The sequence below is a fragment of the Dasypus novemcinctus genome, chromosome 4, assembly GCF_030445035.2.
Source record: "Dasypus novemcinctus isolate mDasNov1 chromosome 4, mDasNov1.1.hap2, whole genome shotgun sequence".
In the NCBI taxonomy this organism is placed as follows: Eukaryota; Metazoa; Chordata; class Mammalia; order Cingulata; family Dasypodidae; genus Dasypus; species Dasypus novemcinctus.
In genome coordinates, this window is record NC_080676.1 from 58,301,615 (window position 1) to 58,318,174 (window position 16,560).

The following is a 16,560-nucleotide window of genomic DNA, read 5'->3' on the forward strand; positions in this document are numbered from 1 at the left end:
TGGGACAGCAGCCCACATGACCCACCTTGAGACTGGGCTATGAAGCAGTCATGAGGCTGACAAATAAACTCACACAACCTGAAGCAAGAGGGAGAAGGTTTTTTTCTTATCTGTTCCCATGTTTGCATCCAGGAAGCCATTTCTGATTAGCTCCCACTGGCTGAAGTTATTTCTTTTCTGGCATCTCACTAATTAGTAGCTCTAATGTTCTCACTGCCCATTAAAATCACTTAGAGCTTTAAAAAGAATAAGATTGTGGGAAGAAGATGCGGCTCAAGTGATTGGGTTTTCCTGTCTACCATATGAGAGGCCCTGTGTTCATTTCCCAGGGCCTCCTGGTAAAGACTAGCTGACCCTTGACACACAGAGCTGACAGCCCCTGGCGCAGAGAGCTGGTGCAAGATGATGCAACAAACAGACGCAGAGGAGAGACAGTGCGAGAGGCAGCAGACCAGGATGCTGAGGTGGCTTAAGCGATTAAGTGCCTCTCTCCCACACCAGAAGTCCTGGGATGGGTTCCTGGTGCCTCCTAAAGAGAAGACAAGAAAAGAAGACAAACAGACACAGAAGAACATGCAGCAAATGAGCAGAGAGCAAGCACAGGCAGCAAGGGGGGGAAGGGGGAATAAATAAAATTAAAATAAAAAATCTTAAAAAAAAAAAAAAGAATACAATTGCACCATTGCCCAGAGTCCTCCCTGTTCTAATGTCATTGACATTTTTGTAAAAATACCCTAAGTGAAAACTTCCCTAGGTGAATCTAGTTAGCAATCAGAACTGAGAGCCACCAGCCTTAACACAAACTACCAGTCCGTCTTCCTGGCTAAATGCAATTTTTCAGAGCAAAAGCTCCATGAATTGCATGAGTACAACGATATAAAAGAATAGTCTTTCAGAAGACAGTAAATGCTCATACACTGGGCACGTTTCCATTTCTGTACATTTGCTAACACTTACAATACAACTTTGTTTCTGCAGCAAATTCTGGCTCCTCCCCTAGGCCAAGGGTGTGTAATCTGCTCTGTGCATCTCCTAAATGTGGTTACACCAGTACTGAAAGTAAAGTTCCACCAAGGCCTGAACCACCCCATTTTCTCTTCCTTTCCAACCCCACCCATATCACCCAGGTTTTGTCTGTCTGATCCATCCACTGGCTGCAAGGGCCTGACAGTAGGAAACCTCAGGTGAAAAAAGAAGCCAATCATCCACTTACCAACGACATAGATGCGGTCCCGGAAACTCACTGCATTGATGCATTTAGCCTCCACTGGCATGGGAGACTTTAAATTCCACTTATTGGCTGAAGGGTCATAGCACTGAGTCTTGTCCGTGGCCAGTTTCCCATTGGGCCCACCTCCAATCACATAGAGCTTCTTCTTATGGCTGGTGGCTGCAAAGGAGCTGACGTGGACAAGGAGAGGTGCAGCCTGCAGAGGCATGGAACATGAGAGGAAGTGCTGGTCAAGCTGCCCAAGTACCTCAGAGGCTCACAGGACAGAGAAGCCCCCAGCATAAGCCTGGGCATCGTTTGCCTCAGGTCACAAGGCCTGTGGACTTGATTCCCCTTGAGATTCACAGAGGATCAAGGCCTTTCCCACCCTCCCTCCAGGCTCTGGGCTAAAGCTCTACAGGCTGGGATGTTTCCAGCCTGTTCGTCCCAGGGTTCAGCTCTCAGGGCAGGTGAACTATGAGCAGGAACGAGTGTTTATACAGATGAGGCTAGCTAGTGTTGGAGGAAATGCATTTTCAAACATGCATATTCATATTCATTCATTCAAAATAATTTGCTGAGTGCCTACTTTGTGCCAGGCGTTGTCCTTGGTGCTCAAATTCAGGAAGAAAAGCTGGTATCAGGGTTTAAGGTGGCCACAGGCAAGCAGCTTTTCCACCTCAGGGCAACATTGCAAAGCTTTGGAAGTAAGCCAGGCTTAAGGTGCCACTATAGGACCTTCCACCCCCATGACACTACCTTCTTGGGTCAAGAAGCAACTCTGCGATGGGACTTGACAATTTGAGAAGATCTTGGACATATCCATCATGAATGTCAAGGGCCCTCCCTATAACACTTCTCGGGTTAGCAGGTCATGGTCTAGGTGCCTTGGTAACCTGGCTACTTTTGCTTATGCCTACAATGACCATGTTTATAATCCCCAAAGCTGGACCATGCTCTGACATACTACCTGACAAGAAGAAAAAAAATTTGAAATTGGAAATAATCTGAAAATACAGGAGGTGAGGCCACTTTACCTTTTCCTGGGTATGATATATACCTGAGGTTGTACTGTTGAAGTCTTGCATGAGAGCAAGTAAATAAATAAGGGGTGACTTCTAAACACTGTCAAATGACTTTGTGTCTAGCAAACAGTGTAATAATGAGATCCCTGGGTATCCAATGTGGAGAAGGAAAGGGCAGGTGGCATCTGAGGAGGCAGAGACTCTGAGCCAAGACCTGCAGACCATCTAAGCCGCAGTGTGAACCTCCCCTCCAGGTCTGGGGTCTGTCCAGGACAGGACATGGTGCTTATGCAGAGCCCCCCCACCTGGAAGAAGATTGTTTCTGTGACCCCATCAGCAATGCTGAAGCAGAGGCTCCTAAGAGGAAGGAAGTTCAGAGCCACCAAAAATGTTCTCAGTGGGAACAGAGAGACCAGAAAGCCAGCTGCCACCATAGGCCCACACCATTTTTAACCTTTGAATTAAAAATAGCAAGCCTCCCCTATACCTCCGACCAGCAGTTGTGGAAGGGGTCATAGGTCTCCACATTGTTGATGCGCTGCAGGCCATCAAATCCTCCAATCACGTAGACCTTGCCACCCAACACCACCATCTTATGCCTCCAGCGGCCTATGTTTAAATACTCAATTTGAATCCATTTGTTGATTGAAGAATTGTATTTCCAAACATCGTGCTGTGTTTCTTTGCCACCTACAAGAGACAAAATGCATTTAATAACAGCGCCCCCCATAATTTCCCACAAGTGCTTAAGTGCTGAGTGCCCAGGCCACCCCCACCCTAAGAAGAGGCAAAGGAAATCCTAAAGGTGTATACAGGTGAACAGGGAGAGAACAGGGTAAGACAGGAGGAACTGGTGCCAGGCTGGGTGCTTGTATCACCTGGGTGCCAGGAGAGTTCAAAGAGGCAGATAAGGGTGAGTTGGGTCCAGAGAAGACTTCAGAGAGGTGAGGCTCAAGCCAGCCCAAATGGAAGTGAGAAGAATTGATGTAGGGACAGGAAGGAGCTAAGGAGGAGCAGGAAGTAAGGCGGGGTGGGTGAAGGGGGAACGTTTTGTGTAGGAGGGGCCTTGACCAGCAGGCAACTTAGAAGGCAGCCTAAGTTCTATATTTGTTCTATTTACAACAGACAAAAACAAGTATAAACCTAGAAAAATCACCAAAAAATCTTAGAAAATTCACTTGGTTTATCTCTAGCTTATATGAAATTGTAGGTGGGGTTTGCCCTATTGTTAAATAATCTATTATAAAATTATGAGATGCTTATAAGAGATAATTTGAGTGCAAGAAGGTATATATATTCCTCAAGACAATTCTCTGAATAAATAGAAAATAGATAATCCAACAGCGAGACCAAGACAAAGGAGAACTGACTTTTCTGGTGACTTTAATCAAATATTTTAACAGCATTGTGTTTCCATTTTCCCATTAGCACAGAGTACCAGCAACTATTTAAAACCAAAGATCTGCTTTTCAGAAATGTAGATTTGTACTGGTGGTGTAGTGAATATGGCTGACAATGCTTTCTGTTGTGGGTAGCATTTCTTTTGGGTGAAACCAGAATGGGGATTTCTGGATCAAAGGGTTGGTATATCTTGAATTTTCATAGGTGCTGGCAAAGAGCCCTCCAAAGCTGTGCTGGTTAATCTTTCCCCAGAACCCACCCACAGCAGATATTAGGAGTTTTGGGCTTTGTTTTGCTTCGCTTTGTTTTGTTTTTACAGTAGGATGGAGAAAAATGATTTCTCGGTTTAGTTATGCCTGGTTACAAAGAAGGCTGAGCTTCTTCCTCTTCTGTGAATTTCTTGTTCATACATTTTGACCTTTTTCCTTTGAAATTTCTCTGTTTATTCAAGATACTATAATACTGACCCCATTTAGATAAAAATTATAAAATAACCATAAACTTTAAAAAACATTTTAAATAATGTATTTAAATTGTTTCATTTTCTTATTAATTTTATTTGGTTATTTTGTTGGCTTCATTTTGGAGAGGTTTTTGGGTCACAGAAGGGTCACAGCAGTGGTAGGGGAAGATCACTGGTGCAGGGTGTCAGTGATGGGGGGATGCATTGGAAGGGGTTCACCTAGCGCATGCCTATAAGGCATAGGAATATGTTCAAGTGTTCATGCGGCATTGTCAGTGAGTGGAGATCCACACAATAACAGAAAGAATATTGAATTCCCATCCTGGGGAGTTCTGCTATATGCTCTAATAGAACAGCAAGATTCCCCTAAGTGCAAGGGCAGTACCTAGTAAAGGAAGACAGAGCATTAGGCCAGGCCCTTGATATTCATGATTGTACTTATGAACCTTTACTTGTGAAATTAAAACTTAACCTAGTATTACATACTGCCTAAGAGTTACCTCCTGAAAGCCTCCTTGTTGTTCAAATGTGGTCTCTCTCTAAGCCAAACTTAACATATAAACGTTCTACCTTGCCCCCTGCCCCCCACCGCCTGCAGTGTGAGACATGATTCCGGGGGATGAGCCTCCCTGGCACTGAGGGATTAGTACCAAGCACCAACTAGCAATGCATCTGGAAAAAGACCTTGACCAAAAGGGGGAAATGGTAAAACCAAATGAGTTTTTATGGCTAGGAGATTTCAAAGTGAGTCGGAGGTCATTCCAGAGGTTACGCATATGCAAGTCTCAGCAGGATCTCATTGACTGCCAAAGAAAACAGTGCCTCAAATTGTGGGACTCCTGAGGGTTCCAGAAATATGGAGAAACTATAAGCAGGCAGACAGCTGAGGAATTCAGTACACTGTAGTGGGCCTTACTTTGGAATTTATGCTCCCCAGTGTAAGAGTTAGATTCATTTATAGGTTCTCTACACCTGGCTCTTCTGCCCCTTTTACTTGGAACCTATAATTAGCACTATACTTGATAAATATATGTCCCAAAGACTTGAGTCTTTGATCTGTCCATGTGTCAAGTGAGCCCTGAATTTCAACAGATTTGCAGCACCTACTCTCCAGTTCATTGGACTCAGGATAGCTAACAAGGAGATGATGATAGACAACGACCATCCCAAGGAACAGAGAGCAACTGCAAGCAAGATAGTTCCATCCATCTGCCTCATGGGATCTAAGCTCCCTCTCATCTAGAAGCAGAGTGGGCATCACCATCCCCAAATCCTCAGGACTGGGAAATGAACAATTGAATAAAGCAGACATTATTATTCTACTATAGACTTATTATTATTTCAGCAATAGAAGAACTCTTATTTACATAAAGGCAGTGGCCAGGAAAGATTCTGAGGGATGGGAGAGGGAAGAATAGCTACAATATGGGGGCATTTTGGGGACATTGGAGTTATCCCGCATTGCCCTGCAGTGATGGATACAGGCCATTCTATATTTTGTCATAACCTACAAAATTGTGTGGGACAGACTGTAACTATAATGTAAATTGTAATCCATAGTTAGTGGTAATGCTTCAATATGTGTTCATCAATTATAACAAATGTACCACACTAATGAAGGATGTTGTTGATGTGGGAAAGTGTGGGAGTTCCGGGGGGTATATGGGAATCCCTTATATTTTTAAAATAACATTTATGTAATCTAAAGCTTATTTAAAAATTTTTAAAAATAAAATAAAACAAAAAGAAATGTACGCAACCATTTTTTAAAAAGCGTACAACTCTATGGTTTTACTTCAGAATATAAAAGAAGACCTAAGTGGGTGCATAGGTGAGAAAACCTGTTATTGCGAAGATTTCAACCCTCCCCCAGGTTAATCTATTTATTCAGTGCCTTCAGGACTTCTTAGGAAATTTGACAAAACAATTCTGAATTTCATTTGGAAAAAAAGAATAAAGGGGGGGGACTTTCCCTATCAAATATCAAAATATACTGAAAACTTAGGATGGAAACAGTGTGGTATTAGCATAAAACCAGACAAACTGATCAACCAAAAACAATTAAGAGTACCGAAACAGACCAAAATATGTAAAGATCATTAAATAAACCATAGAAAAATCAGCCATTTATTTGTAGAAAAAAGTAAGTATGAGCCCTTATTTCCCATTACACTTAAAATATAATACAAATGGAGAAGCAGCTGTGGCTCAGGCAATTGGGCTCCGGTTTACCATATGGAGGACCCACTTCAATCCCTGGTACCTCCTGGTAAAAAAAGAATAAAGGGTCCCAGATCTGTGTGGTGTGGAGAGGTACAGGCCCTCGCTTGGTGAAGCAACACAACAAAAAGACAATGACATGAACAGATAGGAAAAAAAGATATATATATACATATATATATATATATATTTGAAATATATATAAAATACAAATGTAATGCTATAAAAACTAACTGGAAAAAATATGTAAGATCTTGTTAATGATTTTGGGATAGAGAGGGTCTTCATAAGCATGACATGAAACTTAGAATCATACAGGAAAGAAAATGACTATATAAAACATAAATCAAAGGTGAAAGACAGCAACAATCTGGGAGAAAGTATTTACAACACAAATAGCAAGTGATATAGAACAAGAATTCCAAAATATAATAAAAACCTGTAGAAAACCAGTCAAAGGGCATAAATCGATTATTTTTTTAAAATCACCTAATATACGAAAATATGCTCAACCTCATTAATGATCTAGGAAGTGTAAATGTAAACACTCTAGTCTATTACAAATGTAAACAACTGATGACAAAATGTTAGCAAGGTTGTAAAGAAAAGGACACTGTCATTCGTCACTGGCTGAACTGTAAATTGATGCAAACTTTCTGGAGGATGATTTAGCAACACCTACTCAGTTTTCAACTACGTAAATCTTATGACCACTTCCAGGATTCTCTCCAAGTACCAGCACAAGTATGTAAAGATTTATGCACAAGAATGCCTCTACACTGTTTCTTTTTTTTCAGGAGGAAAAAAAACTGAAAACAACTGCAGGTATGGATTTTTAAAATTATGGTTTATCCATTAAATAGACTGTCCTGCAGCTGGGAAAAAGAATAACAACAGTGATAATGATGGCTAACATTACTGAGCTTTTACTATGTGCTTGGCATTGTGCTAAGTGTTTTATGTCAGTTAGTACCTATGGGAGATCCATTTAGACCAAATTGTAATTATGTCCAGAATATATTGTTAACTGAAGTACAAGTTTGGTTGGTTGAATTTACTTACAAGATGCTTTCATGTATTGTTTATCTATATTAAGAGGGGGAAAGGATGACAGTTTATAGAACATCATATGTAGTGTATATAGAAAGGCCGATTATGATTTACCAAATCTGTTTTTTCCACTTGGGCACAAAGAAAACTTCATTACTACATCTCCCAGTCCACCTGCACCTGGGGCTGGGGGGTAAGGGGGAGTGGGGGGGTTGGGCATGTGGCTAGTTCTTGCCACTGGAATGTGAGCAGCAATGCAGCCCTTGCAGGCTGAGGGTATTATGAGCAGTTGTGCCTTCTCAGCTCACTCACTCTCCTTTCTTCAAATGCATCAACTTTGAAGGCCATGTGTGGAAAACTGCAGCATCACAAGAAAAGAGGAGCCTGGGTCCCTGCATGATTAATGTGTTAATTCACTGAGATTTAGTTTGTTACAGCAGCTCACATTACTTGTTCTAAGTCAATATAAAACCATTTTTGTCAAAGATTAAGGCATAGAATTGTATTGGCATGGAGAAACTATCATATTTCTACACTCTGTATTGTTTGAATCTTATACAACAATTTAAGAAATTGTTTCTACAAGATAAAAGAAAGCTATGACCTGCCAATGGTATTAATATATCCAAAGAAGAACTGACCTGCCCTTGACTTTGGAGAAAGCCAGGTCTGGAAAGCAGCTTTTCCCAAACAAGTTCAGAACAGAGAAAGCATTCAGGAGACAGGAAAGGCTGCCTGTCCTCTCCCTCAGTGTCCTGAGAAGAGCCAGCTAGCTTGTGATGTGATGAGAAGAGCAGGGGCTCAGACTTAAAGAACCTGGGTTGGAAGCCTGCCTGATATACCACCTACCAAGTGTGACCTTGGGGGTGTTCCAATACCTCTCTGAGCCTCAGTTTTCTCCATCTGTACCCTGGAGATTAAAATACCTACTGTATAGAGTTGATGTGAAGAGTGAATGACAAAATGCTATTACAGAGTAAGTTCATATACTAAGCTATAAGGATAGTAGAGACTATCAGTCAATAAATATTTATTGAGCATTTACTATGTGGCCTGGCACAGTGCTAAGTCCTGGGATACAGGGCTGACTTTCATGGAACTTAAGGTTAAATGGGAAATAGAGACATAAAATAATTGTAAGTAATTAAGCAAACAATTTAGAAGCGAGCAATGAAAAAGCACTGGGTATTACTGGAGTATATAAAAGTAAGACCTAATAATAACCTTGTGAGGGGAGGATCAGGTTTAGGAGGAAGATCAGACATTATTATTTGTTGCCATATTCAAAGTGCCCTAAGCCCATAGTAGACACTGAATAAACTAGTACAGCTTTCCTTCTTCCCTTTTTCATGAAGGACCGGACCTGTCCGCCTGCTCCCTCAGCTCCTGGCACAACGCTGCTCACAGCTGAGCATTTATGAAATCGTAATGTGCTCTCCATTTTCCGGAAACTGTCAAGACCTACGAGTTCCTGGTCTTTACATTCTGACCCATTCAGAGCTAGACCATCGCCCACTCACGGTAACTCTCCTGGGACGGCCGTCTGGATCTCTCTCGGGAAAATACGCAGTGCCATTATGGGGGATGTACCTTGGCATCACGTGACTCCTGCTTACCTGAGATGTAGACCTCATTTTTTAATGTCACGCATGCAAACTCCACCCACTTCTTATTCTCACTCTCCAGCTCATGCTCGGTCAGTGGGAGCTTGGCCACCTCCAGGCGGCTGCGCCTCAGGGGGTCCAGGCAGGTTACCTCTGCCACAAACCGCTCATCCTTCGTGCAGCCGCCGATGATCATGAACACCTCCGACTGGAACTCATGCATCCTGGGCTTGGTGCGCTCCGAAATGATCTGGAAACCAATGGGAGCGGATAAAGGCAGGGTGACACAATAGTTCAGGGCTCAGGCTGTGGAGCCAGACAGAGGAGTCCCCAATTCCCAGCTCCACCACTGTACGGCCATGTGACTTGACCTCCTGAGGCTTCAGTTTCGTCATCTGCAAAATGGAGATTTTAGTGGTAACTACCTCGGAGGGTTGTGGTGGGAATTAAATGAGCTAGTACATAACAAAGGGCCTGGTGCATAATAGATAATTAATGTTACCTGCTGTTGTTTTTGTGGCTATTTTAAGATGCACAAGTCTCTTGACTATCAAATTCACTTTCTGCCTCTCCTCTCTTGCCTGGTCTGAAGCCTTGAATCCTAGAACTGCATTTCTGGCCTCCTCGTACTCCCCCAGGATTTCAGTTTTATGACTTTGCTTCCTATAAGCCTCCTTCCAGAAGAGAAGCCCTAGAAGGTGGGCACATATGAGCATTCAGAGACTTAGGAGGAAAGAACCAGAAGTGATCAGGGTGCGGACAGGGAGGTTGGGGGCTGGGCCCCAACATCACGTATAGGACCCTTTGGAGTCTTAAACAAGTGCATAAATCCACACCGTGGGTATCTGATCCCAGCTGAAAGAGCAGACCTTTGGAAGTCACATACACCAGCGTTTGGTCTTGGCTCCACCACTTACAGCCACAGGACCTTGGAGAAGTGACATAACCTCTGTTCAATGCCTTCAGTCAGGTCATCAGGCCATTATGAGCATCCATGAGGTCATGATGCAGAGAGGAGCACAGCACCTGGACATATGCAGCCCTGGAGAGTGATGGCTTCAGGAGCTGGAGTAGGTATTGCAGTGTTAGGGAAAGAACAAGCTGCCCTCCTCTTGGTCCCATCCATCCCCTGGGTTTGATGGGAAGGGTCTGCAGGTGTGCTGATGGGAGACAGAGAGGCAGTTCATTTCCTAAAGCAGTTACGTCTGTCTACAAGCTTAGGCTGACCCAGCACTGACTGTGGCAACCTGGACCTTACCACTGGTAGTGACAGAACAGGTTACAGCAGCAGAGACTGAGCCCTTGGTTCCAATCTCTACTTTCCACAAGAGTTTTCTGTTTGTTTTCTGTGCTGAAGGGCAGAAACAGTAAATTTATGCATCCTCAATTCTTGAGGCTGGACTCCAGCCATAAAGGCAAGTTCCGACAGGGCGCTCCTTCGAGGGTGAGCGGACAGGTGGAGATAGGTGTGGCAGGATAAAATCGCAGGCTCTGGGCTGAGCATGGGGTCACTGAAAGTGGAGGAGCAGGCTGAGTAGGGATGGGGGTGGATCCAGGGAGCATGGAGGCCACCAGAGAGCACCAAACTGGAATGGCAGGATCCGAGTTCTGAGTTGGCACCAAAGACAAACTTTGCCACCTCTCAAATTTCTCTCCAGCTGCCAGTCCCGGTTCCTGCCCCCAAACCTCCCTTCCCCCACTTGATTTAGATGCTCTAGGGCAATGCCTAGAGGACAGCACTGGCCAACCTGAAGAACCCCAGGATGTCACTCCCCTGTGCTCCTCACTCCAGTTCTAAGGACCGGGTCTCGGCCTCCAAGCTGACGACCCCATCTTGCTCACGATGCCTGCTCTCTGCCTCAACAGGCTGCTGGGTAGTGGGGGACTGGCTCAGCCCCGCTCTTCTTCCTGATGCCCTGAGCTGGCTTGCCCTTTTGGGGTCCCAGCCCCGGAAGGCTCTGCTTCTACTGAGTGAAATTCCTGGTTCCTGCCCGCTGTCCGGATCTTCCCATATTATTTGTCCTCAGCTTTCCACCCACTTCCATCTATTTACCCCTTAAGCCCTTCAGAATTATTTGCATTGTGACTTTTTCCCTTCCTCCAGAAAGCCATTCCCAACTTTCCACACATGCTTGCAAAGCCCTGACTTTCCACCACACTCTGTTGCAACTTATTGTCATGTCCGTGATGGTAGGAATAGCCCTTATTCTTCACTGAATTCCCAGCATGAATAGTAGCTGGAATTTGCAGACTTCCATAAATATTTTTTTTAAAGATACACAGATCTCACAAAATCATAAATATTAGTTGAATGGATGGATGGATGAATGGACAAGCTAGGTAACCCAAACACCTGACACAGATTTTTTTCTAAATCATTGCAGTAGCCCACCTCCAAATGGTCCCCAATGATCCCACCTCCTCATATTTGCACCCATAAGTAGTTCCTTTCCCACGTTGTATCAAGATTGGCCTTTATGACCAATAGAATATGGAAGGAGTGATGGTATGCCACTTCTGAAATTAGGTTACAAAAGGCTCTACAGCTTCTGTCTTGATCACCCTCAGAGTCTCTCTCTTTCTTGGGTCATTCACTCTGGGGGAAGCCAGCTGCTATAGAGACGCCCATGTGGAAAGAAAGTGAGGCACCAGCTACTAGCCAGCACAGAATGAGGCCTGAGAATAATGCTGCAAGGGAGCACGGAAGTGGATCCCTCAGCCCCATTTCCACTGTGAGACGACTGGAGCCTTAGGCAGCACCTTGACTGAAACCTCAGAAGGGATCCTGAGCCAGATTCCTGGCCTTCAGAACCTATGTGAGATAATAAACGTGTTATATTAAACTGCTAAGTTTGGGGATTCTTACATAGGAGTAACAATCTGCTAGCTGATGAGTTTGGCTGGGGTACTGCACCACAGAATTTACCAGTGGTAGCACTATTACCAAATTGTAGGCTCAGCTACATTCAGCAAAATATTAAACCCGAAGGCATGACAAAAGCCAATAAGAAGTCAGAGATATGCAAATTTTGCTGCAGACTTATGGGAGTGTTTACTAATGACTTGCACGCAAAAATCAGGCCTAACCAGTTTATTTTCAGACTGATAAAAATAAAGCAGCCAGTTTCACCTTACTGACAGCGCATTGTCGGCAGAGTCAGGCAGAAGTGACCATGTTGCTATAACAGAGCTGTCCTCAGAGGTGAGCTCCTGCACCTACTCACCCCCAACACACACACATCAGAACAGGCTTTTGTATAGATCATGTTGGTTCCTGGAAAATTATAAGGCGATGAAATGAAAGAGTGACTTTCCTCTGCCCCAAAAGATCACTACTAAAGAAGGCACCAGCTACACTCCTAAGTCAAATGTTAGTCCCACCATCACTACCACCACCATGAACTACGAGGAAGGACAAGTCTGATGGGCAGAAGTGATGTCAGGTGAAGAAAGGTTAGAGTTTGGAAAAGGAAGGTTAAAGGAAGAAGTGGGCTCACACAATAGTCTCCAGACTTACACTGCTCTCATCAGGAATAAATCCAAGGTCATTCAAGCAGTGAGTGCAATCATATATTAATGATACATCAACCCAGAGATTATGATGGTTGGCTGGTTCAGTTGCACAAGACTATCCAAGGGGACTGAGAAAATGCCCTGAGCAGGATCTGGGGCAATAAGGCAGCAAAAACTGGAACCAATGAAAAGAAAGATTTTAGCCTCAAAGAAAGAAAATGCTTGATTGTGGAAGATTGAGCAACTGTAAAGAAACCTGGGTCCTCCCATACGGTAGGCAGAGGTCACTTTAGGGTTTGATCCCGGGGACCTCCTGGTGAAAAAGAAGAGAAATGTGCCTGCGCGGTAAGCCAGTGCCCACACGGTGAGCCAAGTGCCCACGTAAGTGAGTCATGAAGAAGGATGATGACACAACAAAACAGAGAGGAAGGAGAGAGTCAAGGTGAAGTGCAGCAGAGACCAAGAACTGAGTTGGTGCAATTGACAGAGAATCTCTCTCCACATCAGAGATCCCCAGGATCAAATGCCGGTGAATCCTAGAGGAGAAAGATAAGAAGAGAACACAAAAAGAAAGATAGATACAGAAGATCACACAGTGAATGGACACAGAACAACAACAGCAAGGGCCGGTGAGGGGGAGGGGAAGGGGAAGGGGAATAAATAAAAATACTTAAAAAAAGAAGAAAGTAACTGAGCTGATAATAACAGCCTTTATTTGTGAGACACTCACCATGTACCATACACTGTGCTAAGCACGTCTCATTCACTATCTTATTTATTTCTCAAAATATTTCTGTCAGTTGAACAGTATTATTTATCCCTATGATACAGATCAGAGCTGAGCCTTAGAGCAGTTTAATGACTTAAAAGGTAGTATAGATATTTCACAGTGGCAATTCTGCAAAAGACATAGTAGAGACTTTTTATATCAGAGAAAAGCCTTTATCCCCTGCATTTCAGGGACTTTGAAAATAGCAAGCAGAAACAAAAATTGCTAGAATATTGGAAGTATAGTTGACTAGGACTCCATAGTCCCCTTTGGGGAGCAGATATGACTCAAATGGTTGAGTGCCTGCTTCACACACAGAAGATTCCTGGTGTATCCTAAAACTAGCAAGAACAGCAAAAAACAACAAGAACAACAACACACAGGGAAGCCAATGTGACTCAGAGGTTGAGCACCAGCTTCCCACTTAACAAGGTCCCAGGTTCAATCCCTGCCACAGTACCTCAAAAAAAAAAATGAAAACTCCACACTTTAATGGCTGAACTGAAAGTAGAAACAGGCAGAGACTGAGATTGCTGCAATTAATGTGCAGGCCCTGATAACCAGTGCTGAGCATCTGCCAGGAAATGACATATCCAGCATGGGGTAGGACCCGTGTTGTTGCTGGACTTCCCCCATTAGCAGGACACTGACACTGTCAATTTGGTACTTCTAACCTCAAAGCCATGAGCCAACAAATTCCCTTTGTTTCAGCCAACCTATTGCATGGTGTTTATTTTAGCAATTGGAAAACTAAAACACTGACCGTAAACTTAGTAAGGTAGAATAAGCAGAAGAAAGGAAATAATCAAGATCAGAGTAGAAATATTGAAACAGAAAAACTATAGAGAAAAACAAATGAAACTGGAAACTACTTCTTTGAAAAGAACAATAACATTGATAAACATCTAACCAGACTGATCAGGAAATAAAGGTGAGACACAAATTACCGATATTGGGAATGAGAGCTGTGACATCACTACAAATTCTACAGGTATTGAAAGGATAACAAATACTATGAAAAACTATATGCCAATAAGTTCAATAACTTATATGACATGGAAAAATTCCTGGCAAGATACAAACTATCAAAGCTCATTCAAGAAGAAATAGGTAATCTGAATAGCCCTCCATCTACTAAAGAAATACACTTTTTAAATTAAAATGTTCTCATAAAGAAAATTCCAGGTTCTAATGGCTTCACTGGTGAATTCTACCAAATATTTAAGGATATATTTGCAGAGTGAATGAACAGTGACTCTAAAGACAACCCAGAACTGGAAAAGGACAAACATAACAATGAAGCAGCTCCAGAGGGATCTCAGACAGATAATTTCTGAGCAACTTTCAGTTTGCTTTCTACCAATGACCCAATGAAGAAGGCTTTGTAGCTAATCTCAGAACCACTCTATGGTGGTATATATGAGCTGGTACTCATGTGTATGAGCAGGAGTTAGCTAGATGAAGAAGAGGAACAAGGCATCTGAACACACCTGCACTGGCCTGGAGACTGAAAGTCATGTCCACATGGGGAACTATAGTGGTGCATTAGGACTATAGCTGAAGAGAGAGGTTGGGGGTCACATTAAAGAAGCAAGCAGGAGGCAAGCAATGAGTCTAAGCTCTGGGAGCTGAGCCAGAAAGTGTGGACTTCATCCTGAAAGTCAGCCAGGAAAGAGGATGAGTCCAGGAGTGAGATGATCAAGCTTGTGATCCAGCTCATGAATGAATTGGAGGAAGGCTAGACTGGGACAGGAAGGTGAGTTTTGAGGAATTTTCAGAAATTCAGGAAGGAAATGATGCAGGTATGAAGCATGGACAATGGCAGAGGAGATACAAAAAACTAGAAGTTTTCCCCAGAGTTGGAAAACTAGGAAAGCAGCAGCCCCCATGGAATGATGAGTGGCAGGGCACATTCCCGTTTGTATGTGTGTGTCACCCCCACCCCCACCCCCACACATACACACAACTGAGATGAAGAAGGATGCTGGGTGCCAGTCATGTGCTGTGTGATCTCTAGATCTCATCTAATTTTCCCAACAGTTGTCTCAAGATCATCCCCATTTACAGATCAAGAAGCTGGGCTTCTGGAACTGCCCAACTCATACTATAAACAGAGTAGCATCTTTGCATCTTCTCCTCAGTGCTGTTGGGATTAGTGAAACAGCCTCACCTATATCTCTGTAAGGCCAAGACTAACTCCTTTACTTCTCTGGTTAAATACTGCGCCTCTCATCTTTAACTCACCTCATTGCCAGAAAGATGGTACATCCTGGCTTCCTGGAGCAGTGGGAAGACCTCAGGGCACTGCCTGATGAGAGGATCTGCTTCAACCATCTCCACGAAGTACCATGGGTCCAAAAGTGGTAAGCGCACGTTCTCAAGGATGTGAGGCAATAGGCAGACTCGTTCCGATGGTTTGTGCCGGACCCAGCTCATCACAGTTTCAAATACCTGAGCCTCTTCAGTCACATAAAGGTCATCACTCTTCAGGATGTGGTACAGAGTGTCTACAGGGAGTTCAAGGAACTCTTCAGAGTTCAGAATCTGGACAAAGTTTTGGATGATGTAACTTTGAACCTGCTTCTTGAGGTTGTCTAAGGAGTGTGTGTCTGCCAGTCTCAATATTCCAACACAGTTTTCTGGGTTCAAGGCTTCTGTAAGGAAGCTGGCACAGGCATCTACCATCCGTAGGAACTAAAAGAACAGAAAGGTGGCAAATCAGGCCAGAAAATGATTAGTTGTGTATAGTAGCAATGTATCAGAAATAACCTGACTGTCCAACAATAGGATACTAGCCATATAAATTATGTATAGCCAAATAGTAGACAGCTATACAGTCATTTTTTAAAAAGTTATACATGGAACTAACATAGTGAAACCTCATGTAAAATATAAATATGGGTTATATTGCATATATAAGACTGTTTTTACAAAATATAAATACAAATAAACTAGAGAGACAGAAACAGTATAGCAGCTATGTATGGACGGGGAAGCATAGAGAGATTGAGAGGTGATGAGTTTGTTTATTTATTATTCTTATTATTGGAATAATGAAAATGTTCTAAAATGATTGAAGTGATGAAGGCACAGTTATGTGGTTATACTGAATACCAGGGATTGTACACTTTGGATGGATTTATGCCTTATTAATTGTAACAATAAAATGGATTTGTTAAAAAAATACTGAGTAAAATAAAGGGTAAATTGCTGTGTAAGTTCAATTTGTATTAATTAAGTCATAGTAAGGGTTTATTGTTTTACATTTCCAAAGAATTTATAAATTGTGGGCCTTTAAAAACAAA

The 16,560-nt window shown here is 43.0% G+C and overlaps 1 protein-coding gene and 1 long non-coding RNA gene across 2 annotated transcripts in view; both read right to left on the bottom strand.

Annotated features, from left to right (window-relative positions):
• KLHL6 (kelch like family member 6) overlaps positions 1 to 16,560 on the bottom strand; it is a 66,251-nt gene that overhangs the window by 5,250 nt on the left and 44,441 nt on the right. Inside the window, exons 3-6 of the mRNA XM_004464599.5 lie at positions 15,500 to 15,949; positions 8,986 to 9,223; positions 2,723 to 2,925; positions 1,214 to 1,427 (exon numbers count right to left, since the gene is read on the bottom strand). Of these exons, the coding sequence (XP_004464656.1) occupies positions 1,214 to 1,427; positions 2,723 to 2,925; positions 8,986 to 9,223; positions 15,500 to 15,949 (1,105 nt within the window). The remainder of the gene's footprint in view (positions 1 to 1,213; positions 1,428 to 2,722; positions 2,926 to 8,985; positions 9,224 to 15,499; positions 15,950 to 16,560) is intronic.
• On the bottom strand, positions 9,243 to 9,854 carry LOC131278219 (uncharacterized). Its single transcript, XR_009185498.1, has 3 exons — positions 9,810 to 9,854; positions 9,476 to 9,664; positions 9,243 to 9,368 (listed from the first exon to the last, which is right to left on the bottom strand). It is a non-coding gene; the product is annotated as an uncharacterized lncRNA (long non-coding RNA).